This window comes from Rhineura floridana, chromosome 16, assembly GCF_030035675.1.
Source record: "Rhineura floridana isolate rRhiFlo1 chromosome 16, rRhiFlo1.hap2, whole genome shotgun sequence".
Classification (NCBI taxonomy): Eukaryota; Metazoa; Chordata; class Lepidosauria; order Squamata; family Rhineuridae; genus Rhineura; species Rhineura floridana.
In genome coordinates, this window is record NC_084495.1 from 6,686,728 (window position 1) to 6,705,255 (window position 18,528).

Sequence of the window (18,528 nt, forward strand, 5' to 3'; positions counted from 1 at the left end):
GGTGCCTGGGGGAAGCCCGCAAGCAGGACCCGGGTGCAAGAACACTCTCCCCTCCTGAGGCTTCCAGCAACTGGTTTTCAGAAGCATGCTGCCTCTGACTAGGGTGGCAGAGCACAGCCATCACAGCTAGTAGCCATTGATAGCCCTGTCCTCCATGAATTTGTCTAATCTTCTTTTAAAGCCATCCAAGCTGGTGGCCATTACTGCATCTTGTGGGAGCAAATTCCATAGTTTAACTATGCGCTGAGTAAAGAAGTACTTCCTTTTGTCTGTCCTGAATCTTCCAACATTCAGCTTTTTTGAATGTCCACGAGTTCTAGTATTATGAGAGAGGGAGAAGAACTTTTCTCTATCCACTTTCTCAATGCCATGCATAATTTTATACACTTCTATCATGTCTCCTCTGACCCTCCTTTTCTCTAAACTAAAAAGCCCCAAATGCTGCAACCTTTCCTCGTAAGGGAGTCGCTCCATCCCCTTGATCATTCTGGTTGCCCTCTTCTGAACCTTTTCCAACTCTATAATATCCTTTTTGAGATGAGGCGACCAAAACTGTACACAGTATTCCAAATGCGGCCGCACCATAGATTTATACAACAGCATTATGATATCGGCTGTTTTATTTTCAATACCTTTCCTAATTATCGCTAGTATTGAATTTGCCTTTTTCACAGCTGCCGCACACTGGGTCGACATTTTCATCGTGCTGTCCACTACAACCCCGAGGTCTTTCTCCTGGTCAGTCACCGCCAGTTCAGACCCCATGAGCGTATATGTGAAATTCAGATTTTTTGCTCCAATATGCATAATTTTACACTTGTTTATATTGAATTGCATTTGCCATTTTTCCGCCCATTCACTCAGTTTGGAGAGATCTTTGTGGAGCTCTTCGCAATCCCTTTTTGTTTTAACAACCCTGAACAATTTAGTGTCATCAGCAAACTTGGCCACTTCACTGCTCACTCCTAATTCTAGGTCATTAATGAACAAGTTGAAAAGTACAGGTCCCAATACCGATCCTTGAGGGACTCCACTTTCTACAGCCCTCCATTGGGAGAACTGTCCGCTTATTCCTACTCTCTGCTTTCTGCTTCTTAACCAATTCCTTATCCACAAGAGGACCTCTCCTCTTATTCCATGACTGCTAAGCTTCCTCAGAAGCCTTTGGTGAGGTACCTTGTCAAACGCTTTTTGAAAGTCTAAGTACACTATGTCCACTGGATCACCTCTATCTATATGCTTGTTGACACTCTCAAAGAATTCTAATAGGTTACTGAGACAGGACTTTCCCTTGCAGAAGCCATGCTGGCTCTGCTTCAGCAAGGCTTGTTCTTCTATGTGCTTAGTTAATCTAGCTTTAATAATACTTGCAACCAGTTTTCCAGGGACAGAAGTTAAGCTAACTGGCCTGTAATTTCCAGGATCCCCTCTGGATCCCTTTTTGAAGATTGGCGTTACATTTGCCACTTTCCAGTCCTCAGGCACGGAGGAGGACCCAAGGGACAAGTTACATATTTTAGTTAGTAGATCAGCAATTTCACATTTGAATTCTTTGAGAACTCTTGGGTGGATGCCATCCGGGCCCGGTGATTTGTCAGTTTTTATATTGTCCATTAAGCTTAGAACTTCCTCTCTCGTTACCACTATTTGTCTCAGTTCCTCAGAATCCCTTCCTGCAAATGTTAGTTCAGGTTCAGGCATCTGCCCTATATCTTCCACTGTGAAGACAGATGCAAAGAATTCATTTAGCTTCTCTGCAATCTCCTTATCGTTCTTTAGTACACCTTTGACTCCCTTATCATCCAAGGGTCCAATTGTCTCCCTAGATGGTCTCCTGCTTTGAATGTATTTATAGAATTTTTTGTTGTTGGTTTTTATGTTCTTAGCAATGTGCTCCTCAAATTCTTTTTTAGCATCCCTTATTGTCTTCTTGCATTTCTTTTGCCAGAGTTTGTGTTCTTTTTTATTTTCTTCATTCGGACAAGACTTCCATTTTTTGAAGGAAGACTTTTTGCCTCTAAGAGCTTCCTTGACTTTGCTCGTTAACCATGCTGGCATCTTCTTGGCCCTGGCGGTACCTTTTCTGATCTGCGGTATGCACTCCAGTTGAGCTTCTAATATAGTGTTTTTAAACAACTTCCAAGCATTTTCGAGTGATGTGACCCTCTGGACTTTGTTTTTCAGCTTTCTTTTTACCAGTCCCCTCATTTTTGTGAAGTTTCCTCTTTTGAAGTCAAATGTGACCGTGTTGGATTTTCTTGGCAATTGGCCATTTACATGTATGTTTAATTTAATAGCACTGTGGTCACTGCTCCCAATCGGTTCAACAACACTTACATCTCGCACCAGGTCCCACCACCTGTCGCACCAGGACAATGGACTAGATAGGCATTTAGTCTGATCCTACAGGGTTTTTATGTTCTTATGTGGTACAGCCAAGGGCCAAACTTCATACATTATTTGTCCATGCACGTGCTGCTTGCAGTAAACAGACCTTTGGGGGGCAAAAAACAGCCAGGATGAAGCAGAAAACTGATGTAGGGCCCTATCCAGATTCATCATCATCTTATTTATATGCCACCTTTCCACAAAATTATTGTGCCAAAAGTGGCTTACAAGAGACAGAACAGCAGTACAACTCAAAATCAACAATTGCAAGAACAATTCCTCACTAACAAGAATAAAAAGCAGCACTATACAAAAACCACATTTCAATACTATAAACGTAACAACATTGGACCTCCTGGCAGGCAACATTATATTTCCGGGCATCAACAAAAATCAGGAAGTTTGACAGTTTCACTTTGGTCCTAGAAACACCCCTCCAATGATGATACAGTTGCTCTCCTGCAGCAACTTCTTAACAAGGTTTCCAAACGCAAGGGGTGACTGGGTAGTGGGAAACACTTCAGTGTTATTCTTGCTTTTCTTCTGCTTTTATTGCTGTTTTATTTTGTTTCTCTGATTTTAAATACTTTATTGGTTTAATTTGGTGTTGAAGGAGAGCTTTGCACATACCATGGACCATGAAAAAGACAAATGATTGGGTGTCAGAATTAAACCAGAACTGTCACTAGAAGCTGAAATGATGAAACTGAGGTTATCATACTTTGGGCACATTATGAGAAGACATGATTCACTAGAACAGACAATAATGCTTGGAAAAACAGAAGGGAGTGGAAAAAGAGGAAGGCCAAACAAGAGATGGATTGATTCCATAAAGGAAGCCACAGACCTGAACCTACAAGATCTGAACAGGGTGGTTCACGACAGATGCTCTTGGAGGTCGCTGATTCATAGTGTCACCATAAGTCGTAATCGACTTGAAGGCACATAACAACAACAACAACAAAGCGCTAATTTTATTATAAGCCAACTTGAAAGTTTAGCTAAAAGGTGGGAGAGAAAACTTTTAAATTAAACAAACAAACCACAACAAACTACAATCTTTTTGTGAAACCTGAAATCCCCACAACTCTGATAACAGGTAGCTGCTTTTTTACAGTAAAGTGGGTAACCACAGTTCTATAACTATCAACCATGATGCAATGGGCCAAGTTATGCCTTTTTCATTTTATATACTCTGACTAGATTGGGACTTACTTCCAAGTAAGCAACTATAGAATTGAGTTGCACCTGCATGCAATTTCCTCTTGCCAGTCCATTAAAACAGCCACATCAATGTATCTTGAATATACTGAATTCTATATTGTGAGCTGTTTTCATACAATAAAATATCATGTGGACCAATGCTGTGTCTCATATGTGATAAGACAATGGTGTACCTCTTATGTGATAAAAAAAAGTAGAAAAGCACACTTTTTTGTTGGTGCCGCTGAGTCAGAAAGTGCACCCCTCGAGGACCTGGATCTCTGCAGCATGAACATGCAGTATAGACGCAGTTAAGAAAAAGCTTTTGTCGGTCACGTATTATGGGGTGCATTACAGGTGCATGTAGTATATATGCTTATTTTTAAAAACATGAATAATTAGCCCTGATTGCTTATACTGTTGTTGCAGATTGCTCTGCGGATCTAATGTGTGGTCTCAACTGTTTATGGTGTTTGGCTGCAGTCTACATCCCACTTATTTTGGATCAGTCCTACTGAAGTAAATACAGCTGCAGGAGTGTAAATGGATTGTAACTTTTGCACCTCAATGCCATTGTCTTGTAAGTAAGTTTGAAGCTTCATTAACATTATATATTAGTAGGTCAATTTCTGAAATTAACCAAAAATGTCATTTTTAATTAGGTTGTTTTAAATTTGTAACATGTAGTTTAGCATTGTAAATCACCTGAAATATTTTTAATATTCCAGAAGGTGGCAGTATTGAAGCCACGCACTGTCAAGTATGATCGTGATAAGAGACTGTCTGCCTAGTAGCGACAGAGACATAGCACCGAAATTGCAATCCTTATGGCCCAGTAAACATACAAAGGATCAGGCTTTGTTCAAAATTCAGTGACAGTAAGAACTGATCTTGGCTATATAGGGTTAGTAGCTTCCCCACCTCCAGCACCTGTAACAGCTGCACAAGCTGAAATTCAGCAGAAGGAGCTTCTCCCCACTCCTGTGTGCATACAGGTATAATGACGTTTGCCTACTGAATTTCCTTCAGTCACAGCAGCCGTTTGGAAACTCGGTACCCAGGGGTGTTTTTTCCTAAAGACACACTGTAGGGCCTTTGCCAGCTCCCCTTTCCTCCGCCCCAATCATGCCCATATTTACCAATTGTTGTTGTTATGTGCCTTCCACTTGATTTCCATTTATAGCGACCCTATGAATCTGCGACCTCCAATAGCATCTGTTATAAACCACTGTTCAGCTCTTGTAAGTTCAGGTCTGTGGCTTCCTTTATGGAATCCACCCATCTCGTTTGGTCTTCCTCTTTTTCTACTTCTGTTTTTCCCAGCATTATTGTCTTTTCTAGTAAATCATGTCTTCTCATTATGTGTCCAAAGTATGATAACCTCAGTTTCATCATTTTAGCTTCTAGTGACAGTTCTGGTTTAATTTGTTCTAAAAGTAAATGTACTGCCTTCAAGTCGATTCCGACTTATGGTGACCCTATGAATAGAGTTTTCATGAGGCTGAGAGGCAGTGACTGACCCAAGGTCACCCAGTGAGCTTCATGGCTTATGTGGGGATTTGAACCCTGGTCTTCCAGGTCGTAGTCCCAACACCTTAACCACTACACCACACTGGCTCTAACACCCAATTATTAGTCTTTTTCGCAGTCCATGGTATCCAAAAAGCTCTCCTCCAATACATTTCAAATGAGTTGATTTTTCTCTTATCCGCTTTTTTCATCGTCCAACTTTCACATCCATATATAAAGGTCGGGAATACTATGGTCTGAATGATCCTGACTTTAGTGTTCAGTGATACATATTTGCATTGGAGGACCTTTTCTAGTTCTCTCATAGCTGCTCTCCCCAGTCCTAGCCTTCTTCTAATTGCTTGACTTTCTTCCTCATTTGGAAGTGTAACTCCTCGTTTGGGAGGACAGGGGGAGTGCAACCCTGTTATTCTTACTTGATCTCTCAGCAGCTTTTGATACCATTGACCATGGTTTCCTTCTGGGCCGACTCGGTGAGATGGGTATTGGAGGAACTGTTTTACAGTGGTTCTGATCCTATCTCCAGGGAAGTTTTCAGAGAATAACATTGGGTGATTGTCTTTTGGCCCTCTGGCAGTTGTGCTGTGGGGTGCTGCAGGGTACCATCTTGTCCCCCATGCTGTTTAACATCTATATGAAGCCCTTGGGAGAGGTCATCACAGGATTTGGGGCGAGGTATCAGCAGTACGCTGATGATACCCAGCTCTATTTCTTAATAACATCTGAATCGGGAGAGACCGTGCAAGCCCTGAACTGCTGCCTGGACTCTGTGATGGGCTGGATGAGGGCCAATAAACTGAGCCTGAATCCTAGCAAGACAGAGGCACTGTGGGTTAGTGGTTCCCGAGTTCAGATAATTGGTCAGTTGCCTGCTTTGGATGGGGTCGTACTCCCTCTGAAAGAGCAGGTCCGTAGTCTGGGGTGCTCCTGGATCCATCTTTGTCACCAGAGGCCCAGGTGACCTCTGTGGCTAGGAGTGCCTTTTACCTGCTTCGGCTGGCAACACAGCTGTGGCCATTTCTGGACCAGGATAGCCTGACCACTGTTGTCCATGGACTGGTAACCTCCAGGCTGGATTACTGTATTATTATTATTATTTATTACATTTGTATACCGCCGAAGCTCTGTGGGTGGTTTACAACAATTAAAAACATTAAAAACAAATACACAAATATACAAATTTAAAAACTTTTAAAAAAAACAATTGCTCTCGTCTCAGAAGAAGCTTTTTCAGTTTTAAAATCAGTCAGAACGTTTTTTTTGACTGGTAAAGACTTTCTCCTGGGCAGGGAGAAGCGTAGAGATTAACCACAAAAGCCTGTGTTTGTTGGGAGGACTGGATTTCATTAGTTTATGAGAGAAGGTTCAGCCAGCAGTGCCAGACGGATTTTCAAACAAGCTCTAACTGATTAAGCGACACGTTTATCTTTTCTTTAAAGAAAAACGGATTTTAACAGGCAAGCATCCTTCTTTCTATTTTTATCATCTGGTTTAAATTGTTGCAGCAAAATGAGATTTGTCAATGAATCAGCTATAAAGAATCCCTGGGTGAGTTATAACTCTTCTCTTTCATTCACGAAATTAAGGAGGAAAGAAATTGAAAAAGCTTATCTTTGTTTTTATTGCAAAAAGCTGGCCTGGAATTGTGCATTTTAAAGATACAAACGGATGAGGGATTTCTATTCCGAGGAGAAAAATAAATAAATCTGATTTATGAATTTTGGAGTATTATATGTCTGGGACTATTTTTTTTGGTCTATTCCATTTTGACGAATCTGCTTGTTCAAGATGCCACTAACTGTTTTGATGCTGTGAACTAAATTTGTTTTGCATTCCTGAACATATAAGAGATAAAGCAGGCTGTGCTGTCTACACTGTGATGTCATCAGGCTTGGAATATTAACCCAATTGTTGCTGGAATAAGAAGTGGTGTTTTTTTTTCTTCATGGTTTTAAGAATGGCAATCAAGAAAGTGGCTGAGACCCTGGAAGTAATTATGTTTCAGAAAATAATGGATGAGATTGAGATAACGAAACAAACCCTGAGACAGGGTAGACAGGAGATGAAAATTGAATTTGGCAAAATGAAGCAGGAGCTTAAAGAAATAGGGGATCTTGTGAGAGAGGAGGTTGATGAGATCAGAGATACAACTGGACAAGCATTAGAAGATGAAAAAAGAAAAATTAAGGGGAAGATGCAAGCCCTGGAGATTGGAACAAATGTGGAACTGGAAAAAGACTTGGAGTTTATGGATATTAGAGATAAAGTTTACTGTTTGGAATTCAACGTTGTCTCTGAAGAAATTAATGAAGATATTAGAGATAAAGTTATCAATGTCTTGGATAAATTTCTGGACTGGAATGATGTGATGGAGCTTGACATAGAAAAAATCTATGGAATTAATTACAGATATGTGACAATGGAAAAACTCTCAAGAGATGTGCCAGTGCATTTTGTAAAAAAGAAGAACAGAGACATGACTTTACAACAATATTTCAGCAACACATTCAGAATTGATGGCAAGGAAATATTTGTGATAAAGGAAATTCCCATCAGACTCTTATTATATGACTATGGCTATGACAGCAAGATTATTATGGGACACTGATAATGGAAGAATGGCTACTGAAATTACTGGACTTAACAGGATTATTATGGGTGCAAGGATGGAAGATGGAATTAATATTGATAATGGAAGAATGGCTACTGAAATTATTGGACCTAACAGATTTGATGAGATGGATTAATTGACATGTTTATTTGGAGAAAAATTGATAGATATATTTCTCAAGCAATTGAAACCTCTCTTTGACTTTTTGTGGAAAGAATAAAGTAATGTTTATGAGATTTGATGATTAATTAAGATAACTACTGGAGGAAAGTGATTTTGTAATATAATTTAAGAGACAGGTTTGTTATATATTGTAGACCTATAACTGATCTGCGACAAATCGGAAGTCAACATTTTATTTTATTGTTTAATTATTTTTGTTTTGTTTTGTTTTTGAAAATTTGAATAAAAATTAATGATAAAAAAAAAAAATTAAAAACACACTGTAATGCGCTCTATGTGGGGCTGCCCTTGAGGTTGGTCCAGAAGCTGCAGCTGGTGCAAAATGCGGCAGCAAGACTGCTCACTGGGACAGGGTAACTAACACCAACATGTCACCCAGCTGCAGAAAGAATTGCACTGGCTGCCCATTTGCTACCGGGCCAAGTTCAAGGTTCTAGTTCTGGTGTACAAAGCCCTATACAGCTTGGGACCAGGATACCTGAAAGACCGTCTTATCCCTTATATACCCAGTTGATCACTGCGCTCTGCAGGTGAGGGCCTCCTGAAGATACCATCTTGTCAGGAGGTCCGTTCTGCACATTATAGGAAACGGACCTTTACTGTGGCGGCACTTACCCTGTGGAACTCCCGATACCCTTAAATGTTAGACAGGTGCCATCTCTGTTATCTTTTCGGCGCCGATTGAAGACCTGTTTCAACAAGCCTTTTAAGTTGGGACCTTATCCCAGTCTGCTTCTGTGTTGGAATTGCTTTTTAATATGTTTTTAAACGTTTTTTAAAAAAACAATGTTTTTTAACCTTTTTTTAAAGATGTCTTCAGAGCTTTTTAAAAAAATGTTTTTAAAATTGTTTTGTTTTAGTGTATTTTTAAGACTGTTTTTATGATGTTTTAAAGTGTTTTTAGTGCTTTTGCTTGCTGCCCTGGGCTCCTGCTGGGAGGAATGGCAAGGTATAAATCAAATAATAAATAAATAGAGTTGTAAATATGTACACACATGGGGAGCAATGAGTACACTTTTATCCTGTGTTTCCTCAATTGTCCGTCAGGCTATAGGAGAGGGAGAAATGGAACTACATGGCCTCTCCATCAGCACTCCTGACAGACCTGCTTCACGGGGCTCCTTCCTCAACTGTCATCTACAGCATCAGGCTATATATGAGAAAGAGATGGAGTTTCAAGACCTTTCCATCTGCTCTGCTGAAAAACAGCCATTAAATTTGTATCCCATCCTCCCAAAGGAGCCCAGGATGGCAAACGCATCTACACTGAAAATAAAATTTAAAATAAAAACAAATTTTAAAACGTTTAAAAACTGTTTAAATTACATCTAAAACTGTTTTAGATATAGCCAGCAACGTTTGGCTCCTCCTCTCCTTGAAATCTTCTGATTCCTTCTGGTCATTACAACAATTCTGTAACAAAAGGATGATAGTCATGATTCCTTCCCCCCCTTCTCTTCCTTCCCAATCCCCTTTCCTTTCGTCTCATGCCTCTTACATTGTAAGCCTGAGGGTACGCGCTGTCTTAACACTGACGTTTTAAATATGCTGTGGGAACCTTTTTTTCTTCCCCTGAAAAGACAGATTAAACAAAAGCAAAAAAGTTGGTGTGTCGATGGTTTTCCTCCCCACCCTCTTTTGATTCCAACAACAACAACCCGGTGGGGTAGGGTAGGCAGACGTATAGCAATTGGCCTAAGGTCGCACAGCATGACTGCGAGCGGTGACACCAGCCACCCATTTCCTCCAATCCGGCCTCACTTCCGGTGCCGCTCTACCCCTTCCTCTCCTTCCGGTCCTCCAGTGTCCCACAATGCCCTTTTCCTCTTCCCTCGCCAATATGGCGCTGCTGAGGGCTCTGTCGGCCGCGCCGCTGAGCATCTCTCCCGGCGCGGCTGGTTCTCCGCGGCACAGGCTGCTCCTGGCTTCGTTGCTGTGGCGGTCGGCGGCGGGAGCGGCCGGGGCTCGCACGTGGAAGAGTGGCCGGCCGCCACCGGAGACTCTACAGGTGCGCCAGCGGGCTGAGGCAGGCGGGGAGACGGGCTGGCACGGCGGTCAGGGGGAGGCGGAGGGACAGGCGGCGACCTCCTTCAACGGATGGGGGAGCAGCGCCGCGCCTGAGAAGACCAAGGTCGGCTAGGTGGTGAGCTGAGGTCTCTTGGCTCTCCAGGGTCACCTCTCCTGGGGCGTAAAATCGAGGTAATCGTAGGGTGGGTAATGGATGGGTGTCACTGGGTTGTATTCAGCTAAGTCCTGCTCAGAGTAGATGCATTGACACTAAAGATCCTGAGCTAGCCGTGTCTGTCAATTTCAGTTGGTCTGGTGTGAGTAGGACTAGTGTGGGAATAGCACCCATTGCCACCTCCACCAACCTGTGGGAATCTGTTATCTGCTTAGAAACCATTTTGGCATATTAGTGGTGTATTAACTCATGAATAAAAATAATAAAATGCATCCTAGCAAGAGCTGTAAGGAGATTAAGTCAAGTGGATTCCTTAGAAAATTGCAACTCCTACATACCTCTATAGAGTATAAAAATTTGCCGCTTTCTAAAAAGAATGAGCAATATATGCAAGTCGTGGATGCAGTTAGTTTTGGCAACCTTAGAAAAGAACTCAGGTAGATTTTGGACCTTGGTGACAAAAGGAGGTAATGGTTCCATTGATAATAATGAATTACTTCATCACAATGGCATACACATTTTGCCTCCCTTTTCAGACAGTCTATCACCAGATTAACTTTAGATATACCTTATAATATAGATTCCTTACCATTCTCCCCTTGCTCAGAATGGGATCCTGTAACCCCAGAAGAAATATATATCTTGATTATCTCTCTGCCTGCAAAAAAGCCCCAGGGGAGGATATGCTGTCTGCAGAATTGTTTAGATAAAATCCTGCGTGATGATGCCCAATTTTTGCTGCCTTGTTCCCCCACATGTTCATCATGGGAAAACTCCTCAGCGCTGGGGAGTAAGTATACTTGTTTCCATTCATAAAAGAGGTTCTAAGGCAGATCCAAAAAACTTTAAGACAGATTAGTCTGCTCACTGGTGTTGCTAAATTGTACTCTGAATATTTGCTATGCAGATTGGAATCTTGGGCTGCTGAGAACTCAGTCATAGCTGAAGAACAGACAGAGTTCATAAGGGGAAAGTCCACAATAGATTAGTGCTTTGTTCTCCATCACCTGATTCAAAAATGTTCCCAAAATGGTAGGAAAGAGCTTTTTGTTGCCTTGGTGGATTTTACTTCTGCCTTTGATCTCATTGACAGAGGCCATTTGTGGCAAAAGTTAACTGCCGCTAATACTGACAGAAGGTTATTGTATTTAATACAAATGTTGCACTCTAATACTTCTCTCAGGGTTAGGCTTGGGGCAAATGGATTACTATCAGAGAATATACCAACCAACAGAGGAGTTTTTATATCGGTGACATTGTTCATGAGGATTGGCTGAGTGTTTAAAATGACTGAATGTATAAAAGGAAGAGTGAGAGTGGAATCAGGAGGGAGAAAAGAAAGAGTGGATTGCTTGGTGGGGTTTGAGAGAGTTGTTTGCCAGGAGAGAGTGAAGAAGGAGGGAGGTGGAGTTCGGATTAGTATTGAGTAAAACCATATGCTTATGTGCCTTAAGAAGAAATCTTGTTAATCTTGTTAGCTTTGTTATCTTTAATAAATACTTGATTTGGTTTACCAAAGGCCTGATCCTTGGCTGGGGTTTCACAGACCAGAAGGGAGGGTAAGGTAATGACCAAGGCTGAAGGGGAACTGTAACAAATGGTGGCAGCGGTGAAGAGAATAATAATACCAGTATTCAGAGTCTCTGGGAATACTAGTATTGGGACGTTACTGGTGGTTGCCTAGCAGGGGGATCTGTTGAGATCTGTGCTAGAGTGGATAGGTAAACCATAAGAGAGTGCGGTCCGGACTGGTGGAGTCCCTGGTGGTGCCTAGAGACAGGCAGTAACCACGAGCAGGTAGGAACCTGACAGGGAGAGCCAGGGAAGGACGCATCACATGTCCTCCTTTGTCTTTGCTTTCCTGTACCAAATCTGGAAGTTCAGGCCCACTTCCCTCAGGGAATAAGGTAACTTGCAACACCTGTGCATCCCTGGTATGGTAAGGCTTCAACATATTTACATGAACCACTTTGCTTTTGTTTAATTGGTCTGTGGTGATTACATATGTCACTGTGTCAAGCCTTTCTCTGATGGTATATGGTCCTTCCCAGTTAGCCTGTAATTTGTCATGTTTCCTGGGTATGAACGCCATAACCATATCTCCCACATCATACACACGTTCTCTGGCTGTTCTGTCATACCAGTAACTTTGCTTCTCCTGTGCATGATTCAAATTCTCTTTCACTACTTCCATCATTGATGTTAATTTGTTGCGGAATTCCAATACAAAATCTACTACAGAAGTTTTGTACTCTCCCAGAGTTCCTTCCCATGAATTTTTTAGCAGTTCCAAAGGTCCCCTCACTTTTCTAGTAAACATCAGTTCAAAGGGTGAGAAGCCTGTTGACTCTTGAGGGACTTCTCTGTATGCAAATAAGAAGCATCCCAACCGTTCATCCCAGTCTTGTGGGTGATCTTGAACATAGCTTCTTATCATGCCCTTCAAAACTCCATTGGTTCGGAATATTTTCCAGTCTCAGTCTTAAATGCCAAGCTCTCTGTTCTCTTGTATGCTGATGACATAGCTGTGATCTCCACCACATTAATTGGGATGTGAAGGCTGTTAAGAAGTTTAAGTATATTTTATTCAAAGGAGTATCTAATTATCAATGATGCCCAAGCAAAAGTGGTAGTTTTTGGGAGGAAAAAAAATCCATGTATGGAAGTTGGATAATAAACAACAACTTAATTTCAGATACTTGGGACTTGGGTTTAATACCCAACTATGGAAGTCACATGTGGATACAGTTAAGCTGAATTCCTCTCATTCCATACAATCCTTGATGAATTTTTCTAAGTTCCAAGGGGGAAGTCTGGTTGCACCAGTAGTTGAGCTGTTTCGGAAAAAGATAGTTCCACAACTGCTGTATGGCACAGAGCTTTGGGGGTATACAAATGCTACTCTCAAGGTAGTGCAGAATTCCTTCATGAAATCCCCGTTAGCTGTTCCTCAGCGCACACCTGCGTTTCTTTTAAGGGCAGAAACAGGAATTCTGCGGTTATGCTGCACTTGCCTTGTATTGGTTGAAGTTGGCTTGTATGAATGATTTGTGCCTGCCAAAGAAATGCTTTCTGGAACAACTGCAAACTCCAACCCAAAGCTGTTGGGTAAATTATGTTAAATCTACTCTGTCCACATATGAGATCAGCATGGAAGTTTTGCTGTTCAAAGAAAGAATCCATCTTTATTCTAAATGGTGGAACCTCTATTCAATTACTGAAATGTCATATCCTATTTGATACCCACTATATAAAACAAAATTTGGCATGGAGCAATATTTCACATTTTTGACAGCAGGACTTTTGAGAAAATCATTCACAGATTTATGACTTCAGTCTATGCTCTCTCCTTTTTTTGGATGAGAGGTTTTCTAACATTCCAACTCATCAAAGGGTTTGTATCTGTGAGTCTGAAGTTGAGGACATTGTACATTATTTACTATACTGCCCCCAAGGTTTAAATTTCTTTCCTATGTCCTTTGCTCGTTGTCAAACAGACCTTCCCTGGAGCAGATATTTATTCTGCTAGCAGGCAACAATGTATTTATAACTATCCAGGTAGCAATATTTGCTCTAGCTAAGAGAAAATTAAGTATTAGATATAAACAAAACCTTGTGGGATGTGCCCCGGTGCTATTATGGCTGTAGTACTTATATACAGTCATGGGGTGGGTCAGTGTATCTTTCGCCTGGGAGAGGAAATACTATTTGAAACTTATTGCTGTTGTGCCTTTATTGTATGTTGTTGAACTGTGTTTGATGAAATATGATTTGTATTTTAATATGTATTCTGTGTTTTCCTTTTATATGTGATGAATCGTGGTAGCCTATGGCTCTGAGCAAGAAAGATATTCATTCATTCATTCATTCATTCATAATAATGTGCATAAAAGCCAACACCTAATGGTCTTCACATTCTGCTGTGATCAAGGGACCGCAAAGAGGCTTCCTACCTACCTCCTTGGTTGGTTGCTTTTCCTAGCAGGAATCTGTTGCCTTGCTTGCTGCTCTGTAAAGCCCTGTGTGAATTGACACTTAACATTTAACAATGTAATGATGATAGTTGCCAGGATAATAGTTGCTGGACCTATGTAGATAAGAGCAGTCTTGGTTTCTCAAATGCTGGGCTTGTTGGTTGAGCCCCATTAACATCACAGAATGCAACCTTTTACTTTCTCCCAGATGGATGAGTGGTTATTATCACTCCCATGTGGAAATAAAATGCTGTTGCAGTGAGAGCAAAATTTAGCATTTCTCTGGATGCTTGGTGCTCCAGACCCTCACTGACAGTGTTCATGAGAGGAGATGTACAATTGTAATGCATTGCATGCACACACATACATTTGCTCCAGAGGCTTCTTTAGTTATGAACAGTTCAATGCACATCTTATCAAGGGTCTTACTGTAACTTGTAAGGTGTCAGTACAGGTATACAAAGCTGTAAATGACAGGGACCCAAGTTTTTGAAGGAGCTCCTTAACCCTTATATTTCAGCTGCAGGTTATGGTCAGAGGAAGAGGCCCTTCTTGCAGTACCACTGCTGTGCAAATGTGAGAGAGGGCTTTCTCTGTGGTCCTCCCCCCACCGCTCTAGAACTCCCCTCTAACAGGGAGATCAGGCGGCCCCCTTCCTTGGCCATGAGCAAGCAGGATTTCTGTTTGTCAGAACCTCTGCAGGGGGATAGGTACATAAGAACTCTGTAGTTTTTATAACTAGCATTTTAGTTTTTGTATATTGGGTATGTTGTTAGACGCCCTGGACATCTTTCAGGGAGGAAGGACAGGATATAAATTTAATAAACTGTACATAACCCTGGGTATCTAATCACATCAATTTTAATTACCAGATAAAGGAGGTTTCCCTGTCAGGGAAATGTTATATCAATCTGACATGAGAGAGCTGGTGAATTGAGGTTTCCCTGTGTTGATAAGGGACCTATCAAATAATTCAGTCCATTAAAATGATAAGTGTATCATCTGTTACTTGTCTTTCAGCTGACATTTGCTGTTATCTGCTAGATAAATAGATTGTAAGAACAACAGTATGGATGACCCACCCATAAGGTCCTTCACTTTTTTGGCCAGTGCAGAGTTGAGTATGCTTAAGTGCCCCAAAGCTGTGCATTTAAACCACATTACTTCCCCCAAACAATCCTGGGAACTGCAGTTTACCTATCACAGAGCTACAAATCCCACAACCCTAACAAGCCACACTTCCCAGGATCCTTTGGGGGGTCATATCCTTTAAATGTGTTGTTGTTGTTGTTAGTTTATTAAATTTGTATCCAGCTCTTCCTCCCATTAGGAGCCCAGGGTGGCAAACAAAAACACTAAAAACACTATTCGTTGTTGTTATGTGCATCCAAGTCGACTACGACTTATGGCGACCCTATGAATCAGTGACCTCCAAGAGCATCTCTCATGAACCACCCTGTTCAGATCTTGTAAGTTCAGGTCTGTGGTTTCCTTTATGGAATCAATCCATCTCTTGTTTGGCCTTCCTCTTTTTCTACTTCCTTCTGTTTGTCCAAGCATTATTATCTTTTCTAATGAATCATGTCTTCTCATTATGTGTCCAAAGTATGATAACCTCAGTTTCATCATTTTAGCTTCTAGTGATAGTTCTGGTTTGATTTGTTCTAACACACAATTATTTGTCTTTTTTGCAGTCCATGGTATTGGCAAAGCTCTTCTCCAACACCACATTTCAAATGCGTTGTTTTTTCTTTTATCAGCTTATTTCACTGTCCAACTTTCACATCCATACACAGAGATCGGAAATACCATGGTCTGAATGATCCTGACTTTAGTGTTCAGTGATACATCTTTACATTTGAGGACCTTTTCTAGTTCTCTCACAGCTGCCCTCTCCAGTCCTAGCCTTCTTCTGTTTTCTTGACTATTGTCTCCCTTTTGGTTAATGATTGTGCGAAGATATTGATAATCCTTGACAAGTTCAATGTCCTCATTGTCAATTGTAAAGTTGCATAAATCTTCTGTTGTCATTACTTTAGTCTTTTTGACGTTCAGCTGTAGTCCTGCTTTTGTGCTTTCCTCTTTAACTTTCATCAGCATTCATTTCAAATCATTACTGGTTTCTGCTAGTAGTATGGTATCATCTGCATATCTTAAATTATTGATATTTCTCCCTCCAGTTTTCACACCTCCTCCTTCTTGCTCCAATCCTGCTTTCCGTATGATATGTTCTGCGTATAGATTAAATAAATAATGTGATAAAATACACCCCTGTCTCACACCCTTTCCGACGGGGAACCAATCAGTTTCTCCATATTCTGTCCTTACAGTAGCCTCTTGTACAGAGTATATGTTGCACATCAGGACAATCAGATGCTGTGGCACCGCCATTTCTTTTAAAGCATTCCATAGTTCTTCATAATCTACACAGTCAAAGGCTTTGCTGTAATCTATAAAGCACAGGGTGATTTTCTTCTGAAATTCCTTGGTGCGTTCCATTATCCAACGTATGTTTGCGATATGATCTCTGGTACCTCTTCCCTTTCTAAATCCAGCTTGGACGTCTGGCATTTCTCACTCCATATAATGGGGCGGTATACAAATGCAATAAATAAATAAATAAATAAATATGGCAAGAGCCGTTGTTGTAGAATCTTGAGCATTACTTTACTTGCTTGGGATATTAAGGCAATAGTTCAATAATCACTGCATTCCCTGGGATCCCCTTTCTTTGGAATTGGGATGTATATGGAACACTTCCAGTCTGTGGACCATTGTTTAGTTTTCCATATTTCTTGACAGATTTTAGTCAAAATTTGGACAGATTCAGTCTCAGAAGCTTGTAATAATAATAATAATAAATAATAAATTTTATTTCTGAGTTGCCTATCTGGCCGAATCAATGGCCACTCTAGGCGACGTACAATTTCATCAATAAATACAATAAAACCACAAGAATCATAATAATAATTAATAATATCAGTAGCAACTCTATTGGTATGCCATGTCTTCCTGGTGATTTGTTTCTTCCAAGTATTTTAAGAGCAGCTTTCACCTCACATTCTAAAATTTCTGGTTCTTCATCGTATGGTTCCTCCGTGAATGAATTTGTCATCCTTGCATCTCTTTTATAGAGTTCTTCAGTGTATTGCTTCCATCTTCCTTTTATTTCATCTCGGTCAGTTAGTGTGTTGCCCTGTTGATTATTCAACATCCCTACTCTTGGTTTAAATTTCCCTTTCATTTCTCTAATCTTTTGGAACAGGGCTCTTGTTCTTCCCTTTTTTGTCCTATTTCTATACAGTAACTATTGTAATAGTTCTCTTTGTCCCTACCTACTAGTTGTTGTATTGTTGCATTTAGGGTTCTGACCGTGTTTCTATCTCCTTTTGCTTTTGCTTTCCTTCTCTCTTTAACCATTTGAAGAGTTTCTTCAGTCATCCATTGGGGTCTTTCTCTCTTTTTAACTAGAGGTATTGTCTTTTTGCATTCTTCCCTGATGTCTCTGACTTCATTCCATAGTTCTTCTGGTTCTCTGTCAACTAAGTTTAAAGCCTCAAACCTGTTCCTTATTTGATCTTTATATTCTTCTGGGATGTTATTTAAATTGTATTTTGGCGTTATGATTGCTTTGTTCTTCTTCTTTAGCTTTACTCTGATTTTCGATACGACCAGTTCATCATCTGTACCGCAGTCTGCTCCTGGTCTTGTTTTTGCAGAAAGTATAGAACTTCTCCACCTTCTGCTACCAATTATATAATCAATTTGATTCCTATATTGACCATTTGGTGATGTCCACAAGTATAGTCGTCTTTTCGGTTGTTCAAAAAATGTGTTTGCAAGAAACAAATTATTGGCTTCACAGAATTCAGTAAGTCTTTCTCCTGCTTCATTTCTGTCTCCTAGGCCCCATTTCCCCACAATTCCCAATTCTTCTCTGTTCCCTACTTTTGCATTCCAATCCCCCATGATTATCAGCACATCTTGTTTTGGTTGGGTGATCAATTTCTTCCTGTACTTCTGCATAAAATCTCTCCAATTCCTCTTCTTCTGCATTTGCCATCGGAGCATAGACTTGGATGATGGTTGTGTTAATAGGTTTCCCGTTTAATCTCATTGATATCACTCACTCAGACCTTGCGTTGTAGCTCCTAATTGCTTTTGCTACATCACTTCTCACTATTAAAGCAACCCCTTTTCTTCTTGATTTCTCATTTCCTCCATAAAATATTTTGTAGTTGCCTGATTGGAAATGTCCCATTCCCGTCCATTTTAGTTTGCGTAATGTTGATGCATTCCATTTCTTGCTTGCCAATTTCTAACTTTCCCTGGTTCATGCTTCTCGCATTCCATGTTCCTATTGTGTGTGTCGTACAACTCCAGACTTTCCTTTCGCATCTGTGTGCATCAGCCTCTGGGCTTCCTTTCGGCTTTGACCCAGCTGTGTCATTAGTCAC

General features: G+C 40.8%; 1 protein-coding gene and 1 long non-coding RNA gene across 4 annotated transcripts in view; both read left to right on the forward strand.

Moving 5' to 3' along the window:
• The window catches only part of LOC133371247 (uncharacterized), a 16,125-nt gene extending 6,915 nt beyond the window's left edge, over positions 1 to 9,210 (forward strand). The window contains exons 2-3 of the long non-coding RNA XR_009759280.1: positions 4,021 to 4,171; positions 8,963 to 9,210. This is a non-coding gene — a long non-coding RNA (uncharacterized LOC133371247). The remainder of the gene's footprint in view (positions 1 to 4,020; positions 4,172 to 8,962) is intronic.
• Positions 9,211 to 9,721: 511 nt separating this feature from the next.
• ABCB7 (ATP binding cassette subfamily B member 7) overlaps positions 9,722 to 18,528 on the forward strand; it is a 68,278-nt gene continuing 59,471 nt past the window's right edge. For 2 of the 3 annotated variants that reach the window (XM_061598449.1, XM_061598450.1), the window contains exon 1: positions 9,722 to 9,923. In XM_061598449.1, coding sequence (XP_061454433.1) covers positions 9,729 to 9,923 — 195 coding nt within the window. In that variant the 5' untranslated portion in view covers positions 9,722 to 9,728. Of the gene's footprint in view, positions 9,924 to 10,806; positions 10,888 to 18,528 lie in introns of those variants that run through there. The other variant, XM_061598451.1, reaches the window with a different exon arrangement.